Raw genomic sequence first — 15,417 nt, forward strand, 5'->3', positions numbered from 1 at the left:
TGAATAAAACTCAGTCCTTACCAATGACTTTTGATGAAAAATAATCCATATAACAATAAACAAAATGGTATTTTTTTGGTTTCTGAAACGAAATTAAGATTTAAATTTTTAATGGCCAAAAAGGCATAAACAAAAAGAAAATTGATAATTTTAGTATTCCTTGTTGCCACTTCTAGCCCTTATGCAAGCTTCTATCCGCGCTGGCATGCGTCTTATTAAATTATCCACGTTGTCTTGGGGTATGTTTTCCCATTCTGCTAATGCTGCATCAATAAGCTGTGCGAGATTTCCTGGATTGTTTCGACGAGCTCTAACCCTTCCTTTGAGCTAGTCCCACAAGTGTTCGATAGGGTTTAGATCTGGTAAATAGGCAGGCCAGTCCGAAACTATGACACCTTCCGTTTCAAGACATTCTCTAGTCACTCCTCTGGTATGGGGAGGTGCACTATCGTGCATAGAGTTAAAATTATCCCCAATTGCAGCTCTCCAAAGACTAACGACTGGTTCTAGCACCAAATCAACATATGTCCGACCCGTTAAAATTTGTTGAAGTGATAACAATGGAGTTTTTCCTCCCAGTATAATACCCCCCAGAACATTACAGTTCTTCTTTTATATCTTGGTACATATTTGGCAGCCTGAAGTCTCGCTCGTCTTTCTGGAGCTCTGAGAATCCGAATTTGATGGTTATCTGATCTTAGGCCAATTCTGGTCTCATCCGAAAAAAGAACATTTTTCCAATTCTCATTTGTCCAGTTTTGATGTTGAAGGCATCAATTTAGCCGGTCAATTTTATTATGCCGAGATAACTGTGGGATCCGTAACTCTCTCCCACTGTAAAACCCTCGTGCACGAAACCTTTTTCTTATGGTTTCAACTGAAAAACGTTCACACTTGTATCTGCCAGAAGTTGTCTTTGTAGCTCTGGATGAGAAACATTGGGATTTATTCTAGCAATTTAGCACACAAGGCGATCCTGTTGTTCAGTTGTGACTCTTTGACGACTTTGTCTGGGCCTATGCTGGTGTGTTCCTAATTCCAAGTACCTTGCATATTTTTTCGATACAACACCCTGGGTAATGCCTACTATCTCTGCTACGTCTCTCTGGAGCACTCCTTGTTCGGTGAGAACAATAATTCTTCCCCTCTATACATCTGTTAATCCAATATAAGACATTTTTAAATTATTTTGGATTGAATGAAAATTACCGGACTCGTGATTTTACTACTGAACACAAAATTCTCAAAAGAAAATAAATCGCAGCAGTCGTTTATTCTTTATTATCATGTTCATTTACAACAAAATGCTTTATCTTAAAGTTGTATACCAATTTTTATCCTTGCAATAAATTTAGTCAGAAATAAAGAGTGATTCCATATAAGTTTGGATGTGTGTATACAAACCAGATATAGTCTATAAAATGAATAACTTTGAATTTTGACCGTTATTTTTTACCAACATGGCAAATATAAAAGCCCTCTATCCAAAAAGTTACTGATATTCTTTAAAATGAGTGCCTGAACGAATCAGATAGGTAACTCTTTTTACTTTCGTGAAATAGAAAAGGAAAATTATAAAACAAGTGACAGTTCTTCCTCTTCTTGCAAAAATCAACGCGAAATGTCATAATTGACAAAAGTAAAATGTCATCAGCCTTTGACATTTCTAAATATCAGACCAATGCCGTCTCTAATAGAACAGCCTTGGAGCGAGATTTATGACGTCACGCTAGTTAGATACCACGGATTAATAAGTATGTTATAGAATACACGAAAAACATAATTATTCCTCGTATTTTTGGTTTGTATTTTAAAAATGATATACAGTACATCTGCTGGCTCTGTGTCTATGAAAGGAATGCGGACAAAAAACATTTAAATAAACAACAATATATTTTATACGTCGACTTGACGAGTACGTCACCGCAAATCGCCCCTCCCACTCGTTTTATTGGCTACTTGCAAATTTGTCGAATTTTTATTGATGGGACGCTTAGTCTAATTTTTTACGAAAAAACATCGAGAGAATATCGTTGCCCCTCTCACGGATACCCCGTAGCTACAGAACGAACAGACGTACTGTAGTTTACATGAACTATACATAATATACAGTTAATAAATACAATATATATACCTATTTATAGTAATAAATACTTTGGCAAATAAACTATGAACCATACAAATGCATGAAATGTTTTACAATATACAATTAATGAATAGGTACATAAGATAATGGGTAAAATGTAAAATATATTTTAAATTTTGAGGTTTGAAAATCGATCTAATTTAACAAAAAACATTCAATATCTACTAATAGTGATGTATTATTATTTGCATTCACAAAATTTATATGTATATTTTGCAAGCATCAATGTGCGAAAAATTATATTTGCAAATAATACAATATCATAGAAAAAAAGGCGTCAGCGATGGCTATGAAATGAAGATCGCTGTCATTTTATATGTAAAATTATTCTAAAATTTTTGATTTTTTGAGATTTAGGTTTGGGAAAAACGCTGATTAAGTCTGCATTCGGTTTTTCATTATTTTTTTGGTTTAAAAAAAACGTTATAGCTAACGTTTATAGCCTTCATCAGTGCTGTGTCATATGAAAAAAATGTCGAATGTAAATGTGTCGAATATAATCCAAAAAATTACATATACGAGGAATGTTTTCCATGTATTCTACAACATAATTAATCCGTAATATCTAACTAGCGTGACGTCAGAAATCTCGCTCCGAGGCTGTTCTATTAGCGACGGCATTGCATCAGCATGGCCCGCAAGTTGCTAACCTAATAAAACTAACACTAGAAAAGCCCGCGGAAACTGTCAAATTCAAAGTTATTCGTTTTACAGACTATATAAACAAAAAATGCTGGAATTGCTATTTTTACTAAAAAAATTAAAAAAAATAAAAAACATAGGCAAAATCACAGATAATACTGGTTTTGGACAACCGATCAAAAATAGTTAGGTAACAAACTGGCATATTTACACAGTGATTTTAGATTGACAGGCCATTAATGAGTTGAACGTCTAATGTATGAAATATACAGGATGTCCATATATTATCCAAAATATCTAAATAAAGCTTCATTGAGAGCCTCGTAATTAGTGGATTTAATTAGTGGTTTCAATTAGCATAGAATTTGTTCCTTTAATTTCAATGTAAGCATTCAGAACGTCTAAATTAGTGGTAGACATTTTCAATTAGTAGAAAAATTTAACAAACCTTTAACTTTTCTACTAATTATACTACAAAATTTGCGAGAAATGTCATTTTGGCCATTGATTATCTTCCGTCAAGAAAAATTGTGGTTAGAAATCAAAAGTTGGCTGTCTTATAAGCTAAATATTAGGCTTTCTCTATGGATACAACTGACTAACGCAAGCTGATGCTAGGTTATTCTATTAATTTTAATCTTTGAATAAGAAGACTAAGGAAGGAGCATAATGCTATCCATGTATTCATGCATGGTGGGCGGAAAAGCCACCATAAAAGCTCTCTAGGGTGGGGATCCTCGAGAGTTCTGTTTGACGATTCATTTGACACATTTGAATTTGATTTGAAATTTTGTGGATTTGTCAGTCTTTACGGAGCTTATTTTATGTTATTTATTATTTATTCTACTACTGATAGTTGTATAAAGGTAGTAAATCTAGATGGAAATTGTGGCAGAACTTAAATTAACAGTGACACTATCGCGATTTATCGAAAAAGACTCTAAAATAGTTGGTTGTGTAGCGTGCGGTAGATCTCGGCAAAAATTGAGTGAAATAATGGAACAACTTTTCGCTAGTAAGTGACTATATAATATACATACGTGTAGTAAACCGATCATTTATGAAATTCACTTAAATTAACTAAATTATATATTTTTCTTGCATTTTAGCTTTTATTTATTACTTGTCAAAGATTAGATGTCAAAGAATTTAGATACGTTAATTTAACTTACCTGCTTCAGTAGCGTATCGGATGTTTGTGTTAATAAATACTTATTATAACTTATCTATTTTTATTAGAATTATATATTTTTATAACAATTTTAATAACTACCAACATTTATTCACAACGTAAAATAAAACAACAAATTATTGAGTCTACCCCACGTCTACCCTACATCATAGTTTTACATTTTTTAAATAAAATTAGATCGACACTGATAAACCGGAATTTAAGTCGGCCATATTTGAGGCCCATCGCGGTGTACCTAAGATTTTTGATATGCTCCTTCCTTAGTCTTCTTATTCAAAGATTTTAATTGTGTTTTTTGATCAATTTGTCAAAATCATGTTTGTCATGATCAAAAGTATAGTCTCTATAAAGAGGTAACTATATATTTTGATTCCAAAAATATGCAGTAGTTCTATATCCACAAAATATTGGGAAACCCTGTATAATATCTCAACCTGAAACGAGCATCCTAGAAATTAATTAAAACCATTTTAATATACAGAGATAATCCTCTCATTTCAAATGCAAAAAGTGAAAGTACATAAACGCATACACATGTCATGCGTAGCAATATTAGTGTAGTGGCTGCTTAATATTTGATACAATAAACCAAAATAGAAATGACATGGGCAGTACCCATCCCGACCAATAAGAAATCAGATTATCCGGATACTATATCTATATCAACTGCTTACAAAGAACCTTATTATAGAAAAAACGAAGAGGTTTTTTCTCTTTCTATGATATTATATGAATTTTAAAAAAGAAGTCTCCGAAATGCGTAAATTTTTGGAAATTAAGAGAAATTTAAGACAGTAAATATAGAATATAAATTGTCGAATTATTTTGATGATTCGGGTTTTTTAAAATTCTTACGGTATCGCTGTATTTGGCTAAATTATTTTTACATGCACAGCATTCAAATATTTTGCGAATATTCTGACTCAAATAATACGTCCGGGTTATCTTTAAAAAAAGAAAAACTGTTTTATTATTGATATTTTTATAAAAATGCATTCTTCATAAAATGTTTTGCTTGTTCTAAAATGGTTAGTCCCGTTTATACTTTTCCAAATTTCCAGTTTTTGAGAAAATTAAAAAAAAATGAAAATATGGCTGAAAGTCATGGTAATATAATTTCGATTTCATTCTTTTATCCAACAGCCACTACTTATACAGACATTACTCACATGTATACATGCATACTCGGTGAGACAGGAAATTGTAGAGAGGAACAAGCCCATATATACATAGGATACAACATTTTAATGAACAGTGCTTTCCATAAAATCAATAAAATGAAAAATATAAAAAATAATATAAATGTACTGATTTCTTTCGAAAATCGACAACTATATGATCCCTTCCCCGACACAACCGGTACATTGTGAGACAGGAAATTGTAGAGAGAAACAAGCCCATATATACATAGGATACAACATTTTAATGAACAGTGCTTTCCATAAAATCAATAAAATGAAAAATATACAAAATAATATAAATGTACTGATTTCTTTCGAAAATCGACAACTATATGATCCCTTCCCCGACACAAACTGTACATTGTGAGACAGAAAATTGTAGAGAGAAACAACCCTATAACATAGTATACAACATTTTAATGAACAGTGCTTTCCATAAAATCAATAAAATGAAAAATATACAAAATAATATAAATGTACTGATTTCGTTCGAAAATCGACAACTATGAGACTATGATCCCTTCCCCGACACAAACTGTACATTGTGAGACAGGAAATTGTAGAGAGAAACAAGCCCTATAACATAGGATATAACATTTTAATGAACAGTGCTTTCCATAAAATCAATAAAATGAGAAATATACGAAATAATATACATGTACTGATTTCTTTCGAAAATCGACAACTATGAAACTATGAACCCTTCCCGGACACAAACGGTACATTGTGAAACAGGAAATTGTAGAGAGAAACAAGCCCTATAACATAGGATACAACATTTTAATGAACAGTGCTTTTCATAAAATCAATAAAATGAAAAATATACGAAATAATATACATGTACTGATTTCTTTCGAAAATCGACAACTATGAAACTATGAACGAATGATGCGATTATGATCCCTTCCCCGACACAAACTGTACATTGTGAGACAGGAAATTGTAGAGAGAATCAACCCCTATAACATAGGATACAACATTTTAATCAATAGTGTTTTCCATAAAATCAATAAAATGAAAAATATACGAAATAATATACATGTACCAAGCATGTACCTACTGATTTCTTTCGAAAATCGGCAAGTATGAAACTATGATCCCTTCCCCGACAAAAACCGTACATTGGAAATTGTAGAGGGAAACAGATAACTTGAGCTCGCATAGCCAACAATAGACAGACAACCAATGGGTCCAACTACAAAGGATTATCTAAATATGTGAGGGAGACTACACTGAAAGTGGTTGAATAAGCTAAAAATGATGATGATGAGTCTGTTACATATGAAAATAATTATCTATCACTTCTCGTAATACTTTTATATTACAGCAAAAAGAGGGACATAACTAAATAAACTACTTATTACGCGTTTTATGGGGCTAGTTACGCGTTTTGAACGAAATTAGAGAAAGTGCGAGTGCAAGTGCGACATTTTGAACCTTTCAGATTAATTGCAATATCAGAAAAACGCGTCTAAGTAACCTAGTTAGGAGAATCTTCGTACCTATATTAGGTAAAGTATATAATTGATTCAAGACGTGTTGAAAGCTAGGTTTAATTACTTTTCATCTTTATAGGAAATTCTCGTATTGCTTGTCATTATTCACTCTCTCACAACATTCACTCCTTATAGCTCAGAGGTAAATATTCGTAACTCAGAGAAATAAGTAAACTTAGAGAAGTTTTATTTTGAGATGTTTAACAGAGATTTTTGTGTTTTATATACACTTTTTTTTGAGCTACTTAAAAAAATTTAGTTAGTTTCTTAAATAAGAGATTAAAAGAAATACCTACTTTGTATGTTACTCATGACTTTTTCAAGCTGTCACAACTCATTTCAAGATTACAATAATTAAGATGCAACAAAAAAATCCAAATCTATCAGCTTACAACACCTGACACCGCTCATATAATTATCCGTTTTGATTTTGACTGACAACTGTTTTCGAAAATCCGGGTATGAATAATATTAAAGCTTATTTTTCGCCAAAAGCGACGTTTTTGCAATGTTATTTTCACGTCTCACATTAAAAATATAAGTGTGCGTTACATTTTCTTCTTTTTTTTCGTGAAAATACTGAGCAGTGTAAGGTGAAAACCATAATTTACAAAACATCCAGAAAAGAATGGGTACTATAATTATATGGTATCGTGAAGCGTAAAATTCGCTGGTTCTTTTGGACGCACAGCAATAAAAGTATATGCATTAGGCACAATTTGTCTTCTGTCATTTATACGTATGCAGCGATTCGAAACATTAGATAATAATAATAAAATGTTTTGGCAAATTTTAATATTACATGTACAGGGTGGGTCAAATTCGACGCTTTTAAATGGAAACACCCTTTTCTATAGGAGATAGACAAAAACTAATATCGGTGTCTGGAGCTCAATTTTTGTCAAAAACATGATGGTGAAAACCGCATATCGATAACTGTTACCGTTTCGGAGTTACGGGGTGTTTTTCAAAAATATGCAAATATGCCCGAAATCTATATTTTGTAAATATCTCGAAAACTATGCGTTTTTCGTAAAAATTTGAAGAGAGAAAAATTAAGGAGAATAAAATTTCTTATAAAAAAGGTTCTATGAAAATTTTCGGGAAACTCAACCGTTTAGGCACAAAATAGTAAAGTATGATATACATATGTATAGTCAATTTTCCGAAATCAAATGTCGATTAGGGCTCACTAAAACTTTTAGTTTCTTCAATTTTGTCATAAAACAGTGGCGTATAATTAATTTATTTAATATAATAATAATTAATTTATAAATAATTAATTGTCTTGCTGGACAGCATTCATTGCGAACTTACCACCAGGTTCAGCATTGGTCTGGTTGTACCAAAGATGCCGAAGAATGGGGTTGGAAGAAAACAAAAACAGTCATTACTACAGTCACAACGTTGACAGATCCAGCTCCAAAATCCCTATTGGCATTTTTATCTTGTAAATGCAAAACCAACAACTGGTGGTAAAGCCTGCAGATGCAGAAAAGCTGGATTAAAATGTTCAATGATTTGTGCATACTGCAATGGGAAATCCTGTGGCAAAATCACTGAAGTGTCACTCGACGAATCCGATGAAGAGGAGTTGGACTGGTCTGTAGATATCCCTCTGGCGGCCGAAGATGAAGAGTTGGACGAATTGAGAGACCACCCTGATGAGCCCAGCACAGCAGACACGATCGACTTTACATCAATGAGCCAGGTCCGTCGGGCTTGTGCAGATAAGTTAAAGTTTTTAATTTACCTAGTGAAATAGACCTCCGGGGAGACCACGTTAGAATAAACGCGCCATATACTTTACCTCTTGGGTGGTGTGGAAGCAAGTACACATTTTCAATAATTAAAATTAATTATTCATAAATTAATGAGCGAATTAATGATACGCCACTGTTTCATGACAAAAATTAAGAAACTAAACTAAAACTAGTTTTAGTGAACCCGACAATAATCGACATTGGATTGTAACCGTAATCGACATTTGATTTCGGAAAATCGACTATACGTAATATATACAATAAATTTCCAGATATTTTCTGCCTAAACGGTTGACTTTAGTGAAAATTTTCATAGAACTTTTTTTATAGGAAATTTTATTCTCTTCAATTTTGCTCTCTTCAAATTTTTGCGTAAAATGCATAGTTTTCGAGATATTTACAAAATACCGATTTTGGGCGCCATCTTGGCAAGATGGCGGCGCCGGCGGCAAGTCTGGAGATGTGCATTTTATGGATTTTAGTTAGGGACCCCAAAACCTATAAACCTGCAAAGTTGCAAAACTTCCGGACTTTTTTCCAAGCAAAAATCCCCAATGACTGAACTATTTGATTAGAAGAAAATATGTAAAAGAGGGCAACGCTGTGCCGGTCAAGCTTAATCACGTGACTAAAAACTATTTAATATGAACCATACACACAGATGTGTCCTAGACTTCATAGTTCCTTCTGGTCGTATTTTAGAACCTTTAGAATTAGAATTAGAATAAGTGGGAGGGGGGTTAATCTCTGCGACCTTAGAGATCTATTGTGTCCCCCTTTCTTGAGTTATAACTCATCATACAGTCCCAGAACTTCCTACGGAGACCCGTGTCCCTCACAGTCGAGGAGCTACGACCCAGGCCGGATAGACGAAACGGTAGCTTGTGTCGCCTGTTGGGTTTAGAGGTAGGAGGTAGGCTCCCGAGCCTTGAAGGAGGTGGTAGCTTGTATGCCACTTGCGAAGGATGGTCTCACGCAAGTGTCAGCCACCTCTCCTGTAGTTCTCTTTGGGTTTGGCCCCTTGGAACTTTCATTGTTACTGTTCCCAGTGTCGCTAGGGGGTTTCCCCACAGCTTCACCCGGTGATGTTTTTATTACTATTATTATCAGATCTCATAGTGTTCCTATGAGTCGCTAGAGACAGTCGGTCCACTTCTACAGAGCCCCGCATGTAGAAGTAAGGGGTAAAATACAATGGGGTGCCCCAAGGTTAAGGCTGTCCGTAGCCCCGCCCGGTATCGTTATATGTCTTGGTGCAATTCCCTGGCCACGACACTACAGTCAGGGACAAGACGATGAGTGAGATGCTTCTTAGACCAAGCCAAGTGCTAGAGGGGATTCCCCCCAGCACCTGACCAGGAGCTTCCCCACCAACGACAAGGTCTTGCATTTCCTAGGGGAAGATTTTAGAACCTTAAAATTTAAAATTAACTCTAGAAACATCAATTCATATTCAATTTTTTTTTAGCACTATTGCTGATCATATAGAACAAGGATCAACTTACTATTATTCGTTGTTTTATCTTTCCAGGTATCAATGGATTGCTGGCAACGCTGGAACGCACTTCTGGCACGCCCATACCGGTCTACAGAAAATGGACGGTCTGTACGGCAGCATAGTTATTAGGCAACCACCCAACAAAGACCCCAACAGTCATTTGTACGATTTCGACTTGACTACGCATGTTATAATGCTTTCGGATTGGATGCACGAAGCTGCCGCTGAAAGATATCCAGGAAGGCTGGCCGTCAACACCGGTTAGTACATTTCTGGATTATGATTTTGTCATTAAGAGTCTATTATGTGGTCCTGTTCAGATCGCTCTCAGGGGTCGGGTAAAGCGGGTGTGTGGCAGTCCGTATTGACAGGGTGTCATTGAAACGATGTAAAAAATTCAGTTATGTTAAACCTAATAAATATAATTTACTTCTTCCAGGTCAGGACCCCGAAAATCTCCTCATCAACGGCAAAGGCCAGTTCAGGGACCCCAACACTGGATTCATGACGAATACGCCTCTGGAAATCTACACCATGACCCCCGGAAAGCGGTACAGGTTCCGTATGATCAATTCCCTGGCTTCCGTATGCCCGGCACAGCTGACAGTTCAAGGGCACACCTTGACCTTGATCGCTGCGGACGGTGAACCCGTCCACCCTGTCAATGTCAACACTATTATTTCATTCTCTGGTAAGTCAATAGAAGCAATAGATATAGTCTGTGAAACGAATAACTTTGAATTTGACAGGTCCCGCGGGCTTTTCTAGTGTTAATTTTATTAGGTTAAAAACTTGCGGCCATGCTAACGCAATGCCGTCTCTAATAGAACAGCCTCGGAGCGAGATTTATGACGTCACGCTAGTTAGATACGACGGATTAATAAATATGTTGTAGAATACATGGACATACGTAATATACAGTTAACAAATACAATATATTGTATAAACGTATGTAATTTTTTGGATTATATTCGACACTATTTTTTTCATATGACACAACACTGAAAAAGGCTATAATGTTAGCCGAAACGTTTTTTTTAAACCTAATAAAAATAATGAAAACCCAAATGAAAACTTAATCAGAAAATTTTAGAATAATTTTACATATAAAATGACAGCGATCTTTATTTCATAGCCATTGCTGACGCCTTTTTTTCTATGGTATTGTATTATTTGCAAATATAATTTTTCAAACCTTGATATTTGCAAAATATACATACATATAAATTTTGTGAATGCAAATAATAATACATCACTATTAGTAGATATTGAATGATTTTTGTTAAATTAGATCGATTTTCAAACCCCAAAATTTTAAATGTATTTTACATTTTACCCATTATCTTATGTACCTATTCATTATTAGTATTTTGTAAAACATTTGCTGCATTTGTATGGTTCATAGTTTATTTGTCAAAGTATTTATTACTATAATTAGGTATATATGTTGTATTTATTAACTGTATATTATGTATATTTCATGTAAACTATATCATTTTTAAAATACAAACCAAAAATAGGAGGAATAATTATGTTTTCCATGTATTCTACAACATATTTAATATAATCCGTAGTATCTAACTAGTGTGACGTCATCAATCTCGAAAAAAATATCAAAAGATCATAATAAATAATATGTTGAGGGTGTAAATATTAATAAATTTCAACGTTATCAGGCCTCTCAAGGTTATAAAAGATATTAAAAGAAAAGTATTGGGTATTTAGCATATATAGATGTCCTTTGGTGTCAAAATATATTACATTTATTTTATGGGAGACCTTAAAATCAATCTACATTTCTGTATTTATTTCTGTGAATGTATTTTTAAGGCTAGAATCAAGGCCTTTTTATATATTTCCGGCATTTTTCTGTGTGCATTCTATTCTTTTTAAATCTACATATTTTTATAGTTTTGAATTTTTATTTGTTTCCTACGATAAGTGTAAAACAATATTGTTATTATTCGGATATATTTTACTTATGTAGTGTTATGTACCGTTTTTTACAGCTAGAAATACCTAAGATTTTATGTAAATAAAGTTTTTATGTCTTCTAACATTATTATTTTCAAACGCTTTTAAAGTAATGTCTACTTTAAGCATTTTTATCAATTAAATTCTGATTATGGGCTCATTAATAATTACAGTGCAATTTCTCGATCGATTCATATTAATGAGGCCTTGACTGTCGCAAACCTTTTGAGTTATTCTTGTTCTAGCACATGATCTGCACACAACTCCACCCACGAGGCAAAAACGGAACACAAAACAAAAAATAACCTTTAACTGTTAAAAATTACTGTTTATCCAATAAAATTGTCATTTGAAAAAAAAAATTACGGGCAAGCTGATTTTTTCAGAGTTTGTCAGCGACTGTCTTCTGAGTGTAAAATTAACAAAATCGGAAATTTTCCCCTTGCGGTTTTTGAGCAATAAATAGGGGTGTTTTTTTTAAAACTGTACTACAACAAAATAATTAGACGCAAATTGTACATAAGAACATTTTCTATAAGTTCGTCTAATGATTTTTTATAAGTCTATTATTTCCGGACTTAGCGGCCGTTTCATGAGTCCTTTGGGGTGGTTTTCAAAAAGTTTGTTTCACAGCAAATTGAAACGTATGAAAGTTGTTCATAATAAATGGGCAAGCAACTTTTCCTCATGATTTTTTTTGTAGCTTCATTATTTTTGGAGATAGCGTCCAGTTCATGAAGAAATTGGGATAGTTTTATAATGTTTGTTTAGTTCTACAAATTTACCAACTTAAAGGTGTTCATATTAAAATTACTGCAAACTTCCCTATAATATGTATTTATTTCTCCAAAACGAAACATGGAATTCATCAATTTTTCCAATAGCACTTGTGAATTTCCTGAAAAGTTCATGATCTCCAAAAATAGTCAAGTTACAAAAAAAGTTCATAAGGCAAAGGTATATGTACTCTTATTTTGAACGAGTTTCCTAGGGTGAATTTGCTGAAAAAAAAGTAACATTGAAAACTACCCTAATTTGTTCATGAACTGGACGCCATCTCCAAAAATAATCAAGCTGCAAAAAAAATTCATGAGGAAAACTTGACCATTTATTATGAACAACTTTCATACGGGTCAATTTGCTGTAAAACAAACTTTTTGAAAACCACCCCAAAGGGCTCATGAAACGGCCGCTAAGTCCGGAAATAATAAACTTATAGAAAATTCATTAGGCGAACTGATAGAGAATGTTCTTATGTACCATTTGCGTCTAATTATTTTGTTGTAGTACTGTTTAAAAAAAAACACCCCTATTGTTCAAAAACCGCAAGGGGAAAATTTCCGATTTTGTTAATTTTACATTCAGAAGACAGTCGCTGACAAACTCTGAAAAAATCAGCTTGCCCGTATTTTTTTTTCGCTCTATACGGCGATACAATTTTACTGGTATTTTTTAAATAACTCTTAGTACTAACGGAAATATCTATCAACTTTTAGTATTTCCTTTTTGCAAACTAAAACTCACCATATTTTTAATTGTTTCCTTATTTTTCCTTACAGGTGAAAGGTACGACTTTGTTATCAACGCAGATCAAAATGTAGGAGCTTATTGGATACAAGTCAGAGGTCTAGGAGAATGTGGTATTAGAAGAGTCCAGCAGTTGGCTATCTTGAGGTACTACAGAGGACCGTACACTCCTTTCTCGCAAGCTCCAACCTACGATTTCGGAGTACCCCAAGGAGTGGTAAGTACTAACATGGTGTGAGTAGAAAGGATAAGGTGTATATAAATGCTTATGTGAGAGGAACGACTGCTTTTGGATTATGTATAGAGCAAAACGAGGTCCGAGTGTGATGGTAGGGAATGATTTTAGTTGAAATATACCGTACGTTCTAGAAGTTTGGTAGATTTTGAATTTACATATAAAACAATTATCACGTAAATATTTTTCTGCAAATTTTTATTTAAATAAAACATTTCAGTCATGTTATTATATGTTATATTGATGAAGTATTTTATCATAGCAACTGTTAAAATTGCCTTTATATCTATCAAAAATAGTAGATAAAATATTACTTTAACGGCAAGGGTAGATTAAATGATACTTTAACAGCGAGGATACGTTAAAAACTTTATTTCTTCTCGCACGTTTTTTAATTGCTTCCATTTTTGAAAATTTTTGTATTCCTTTTCATAAGTTATTCGGTATTTAAATGAAAGTAGTTTGGATATGGCGTTTGTCGCCTCACCCTGAATATCTGTTGGTAATTTACTTATTTCCTTTTGAGCCATTTCTGTCTCCAATTCAATCAGCAATCGACGCGAAAGAGAATTAAGAAATACCTATCGACTCAAAACTGACAACTAAAGAGACAGCTTTATTTGTCAAATTACATAGAAACCAACGGCAACGCCAACCCAGCATAATATTTTTTCTACCTACTCGTAATAAATTCCTTGAAATAATAATTTCTGAATATTTTGTAAAACGTAACTCGCTATGGAAAAGAATATTGTTTTATACACGACGATAAAATTGCATTATCGTCTCCCGAAGTAATCTTTTCGGCCGACGATAAAATACCATTTTATCGTCTTGTATAAAAAATAACTATTAGTTTAGAGTTATAGTGATTTAAATGGAAGTTTGTATTTAAGTAAATCTGTCATTAAATTCTACAGGGTGTTTCAAAACAAATGCGAAAAACTTCAGGGGGTGATTCCTTGTTCAAAATAAAGGGTAGTTTGCTTCATAAACGTTAGGTCAAAAGTCAACCATTGGGGAGATATCGCGGTACAAAGATGGCGGAAAAATAATGTTTTTATTTTTTATCTTGAAAACGGAAAGAGATAGACTAATGAAATTTTATGGAAGCATTACTGTTATGAAAACACACTTTCTGGTAATTTTTTCACTTTTTTAAAATGAGTGGAAGGGTTGAAATAAACTACCCCTAATCCTTGTTAACGAAATTTAAAGAAAAATCTTATCAAACACATGCAAAAAAAATAATTTGGATAGTTTAGTTTCTTTAGAAACTTTTTTATTTCTTGTATTTTTTTGATAAAACTCACCGATTTGAAATTAAAAAATAAAATGTAAAGCATTACATGTCAGGACAAAAAACATTTAGATGATTATTATTATCGTTATTATCACTAGATTCTTAATCTAAAAATGTTTTTGTCTGACATCACTGACCCCCGACCTGAACTAATCAGTAATTATCACTGAAGATAAAAAGTTCTAAACAAATAAACATATTTGCTAAATTTCGTTAACAAGAATGATGAGGGGCAGTTTGACAACCCCTTCCGCTCATTTTAAAAATGAAAAATTACCAGAAAGTGTTCACTGTGGCTAATGCTTTATCATTAGTCTATCTCTTTTCGTTTTCAAGATAAAAAATAAAAACATTATTTTTCCGCCATCTTTGTACCGCGATATCTCCCTAATGGTTGACTTTTGACCCAACGTTTATAAAGCAAACTACCCTTTATTTTGAACAAGGAATCACCCCCTGA

At 33.4% G+C, this 15,417-nt stretch overlaps 1 protein-coding gene across 1 annotated transcript in view; it reads left to right on the top strand.

Moving 5' to 3' along the window:
• LOC115886497 (laccase-4) overlaps positions 1–15,417 on the top strand; it is a 117,965-nt gene that overhangs the window by 86,343 nt on the left and 16,205 nt on the right. The window contains exons 6-8 of the mRNA XM_030905678.1: positions 9,952–10,178; positions 10,358–10,609; positions 13,452–13,636. Of these exons, the coding sequence (XP_030761538.1) occupies positions 9,952–10,178; positions 10,358–10,609; positions 13,452–13,636 (664 nt within the window). The remainder of the gene's footprint in view (positions 1–9,951; positions 10,179–10,357; positions 10,610–13,451; positions 13,637–15,417) is intronic.

Source organism: Sitophilus oryzae, unplaced genomic scaffold, assembly GCF_002938485.1.
Source record: "Sitophilus oryzae breed Bouriz unplaced genomic scaffold, Soryzae_2.0 scaffold_494_pilon_pilon, whole genome shotgun sequence".
In the NCBI taxonomy this organism is placed as follows: Eukaryota; Metazoa; Arthropoda; class Insecta; order Coleoptera; family Curculionidae; genus Sitophilus; species Sitophilus oryzae.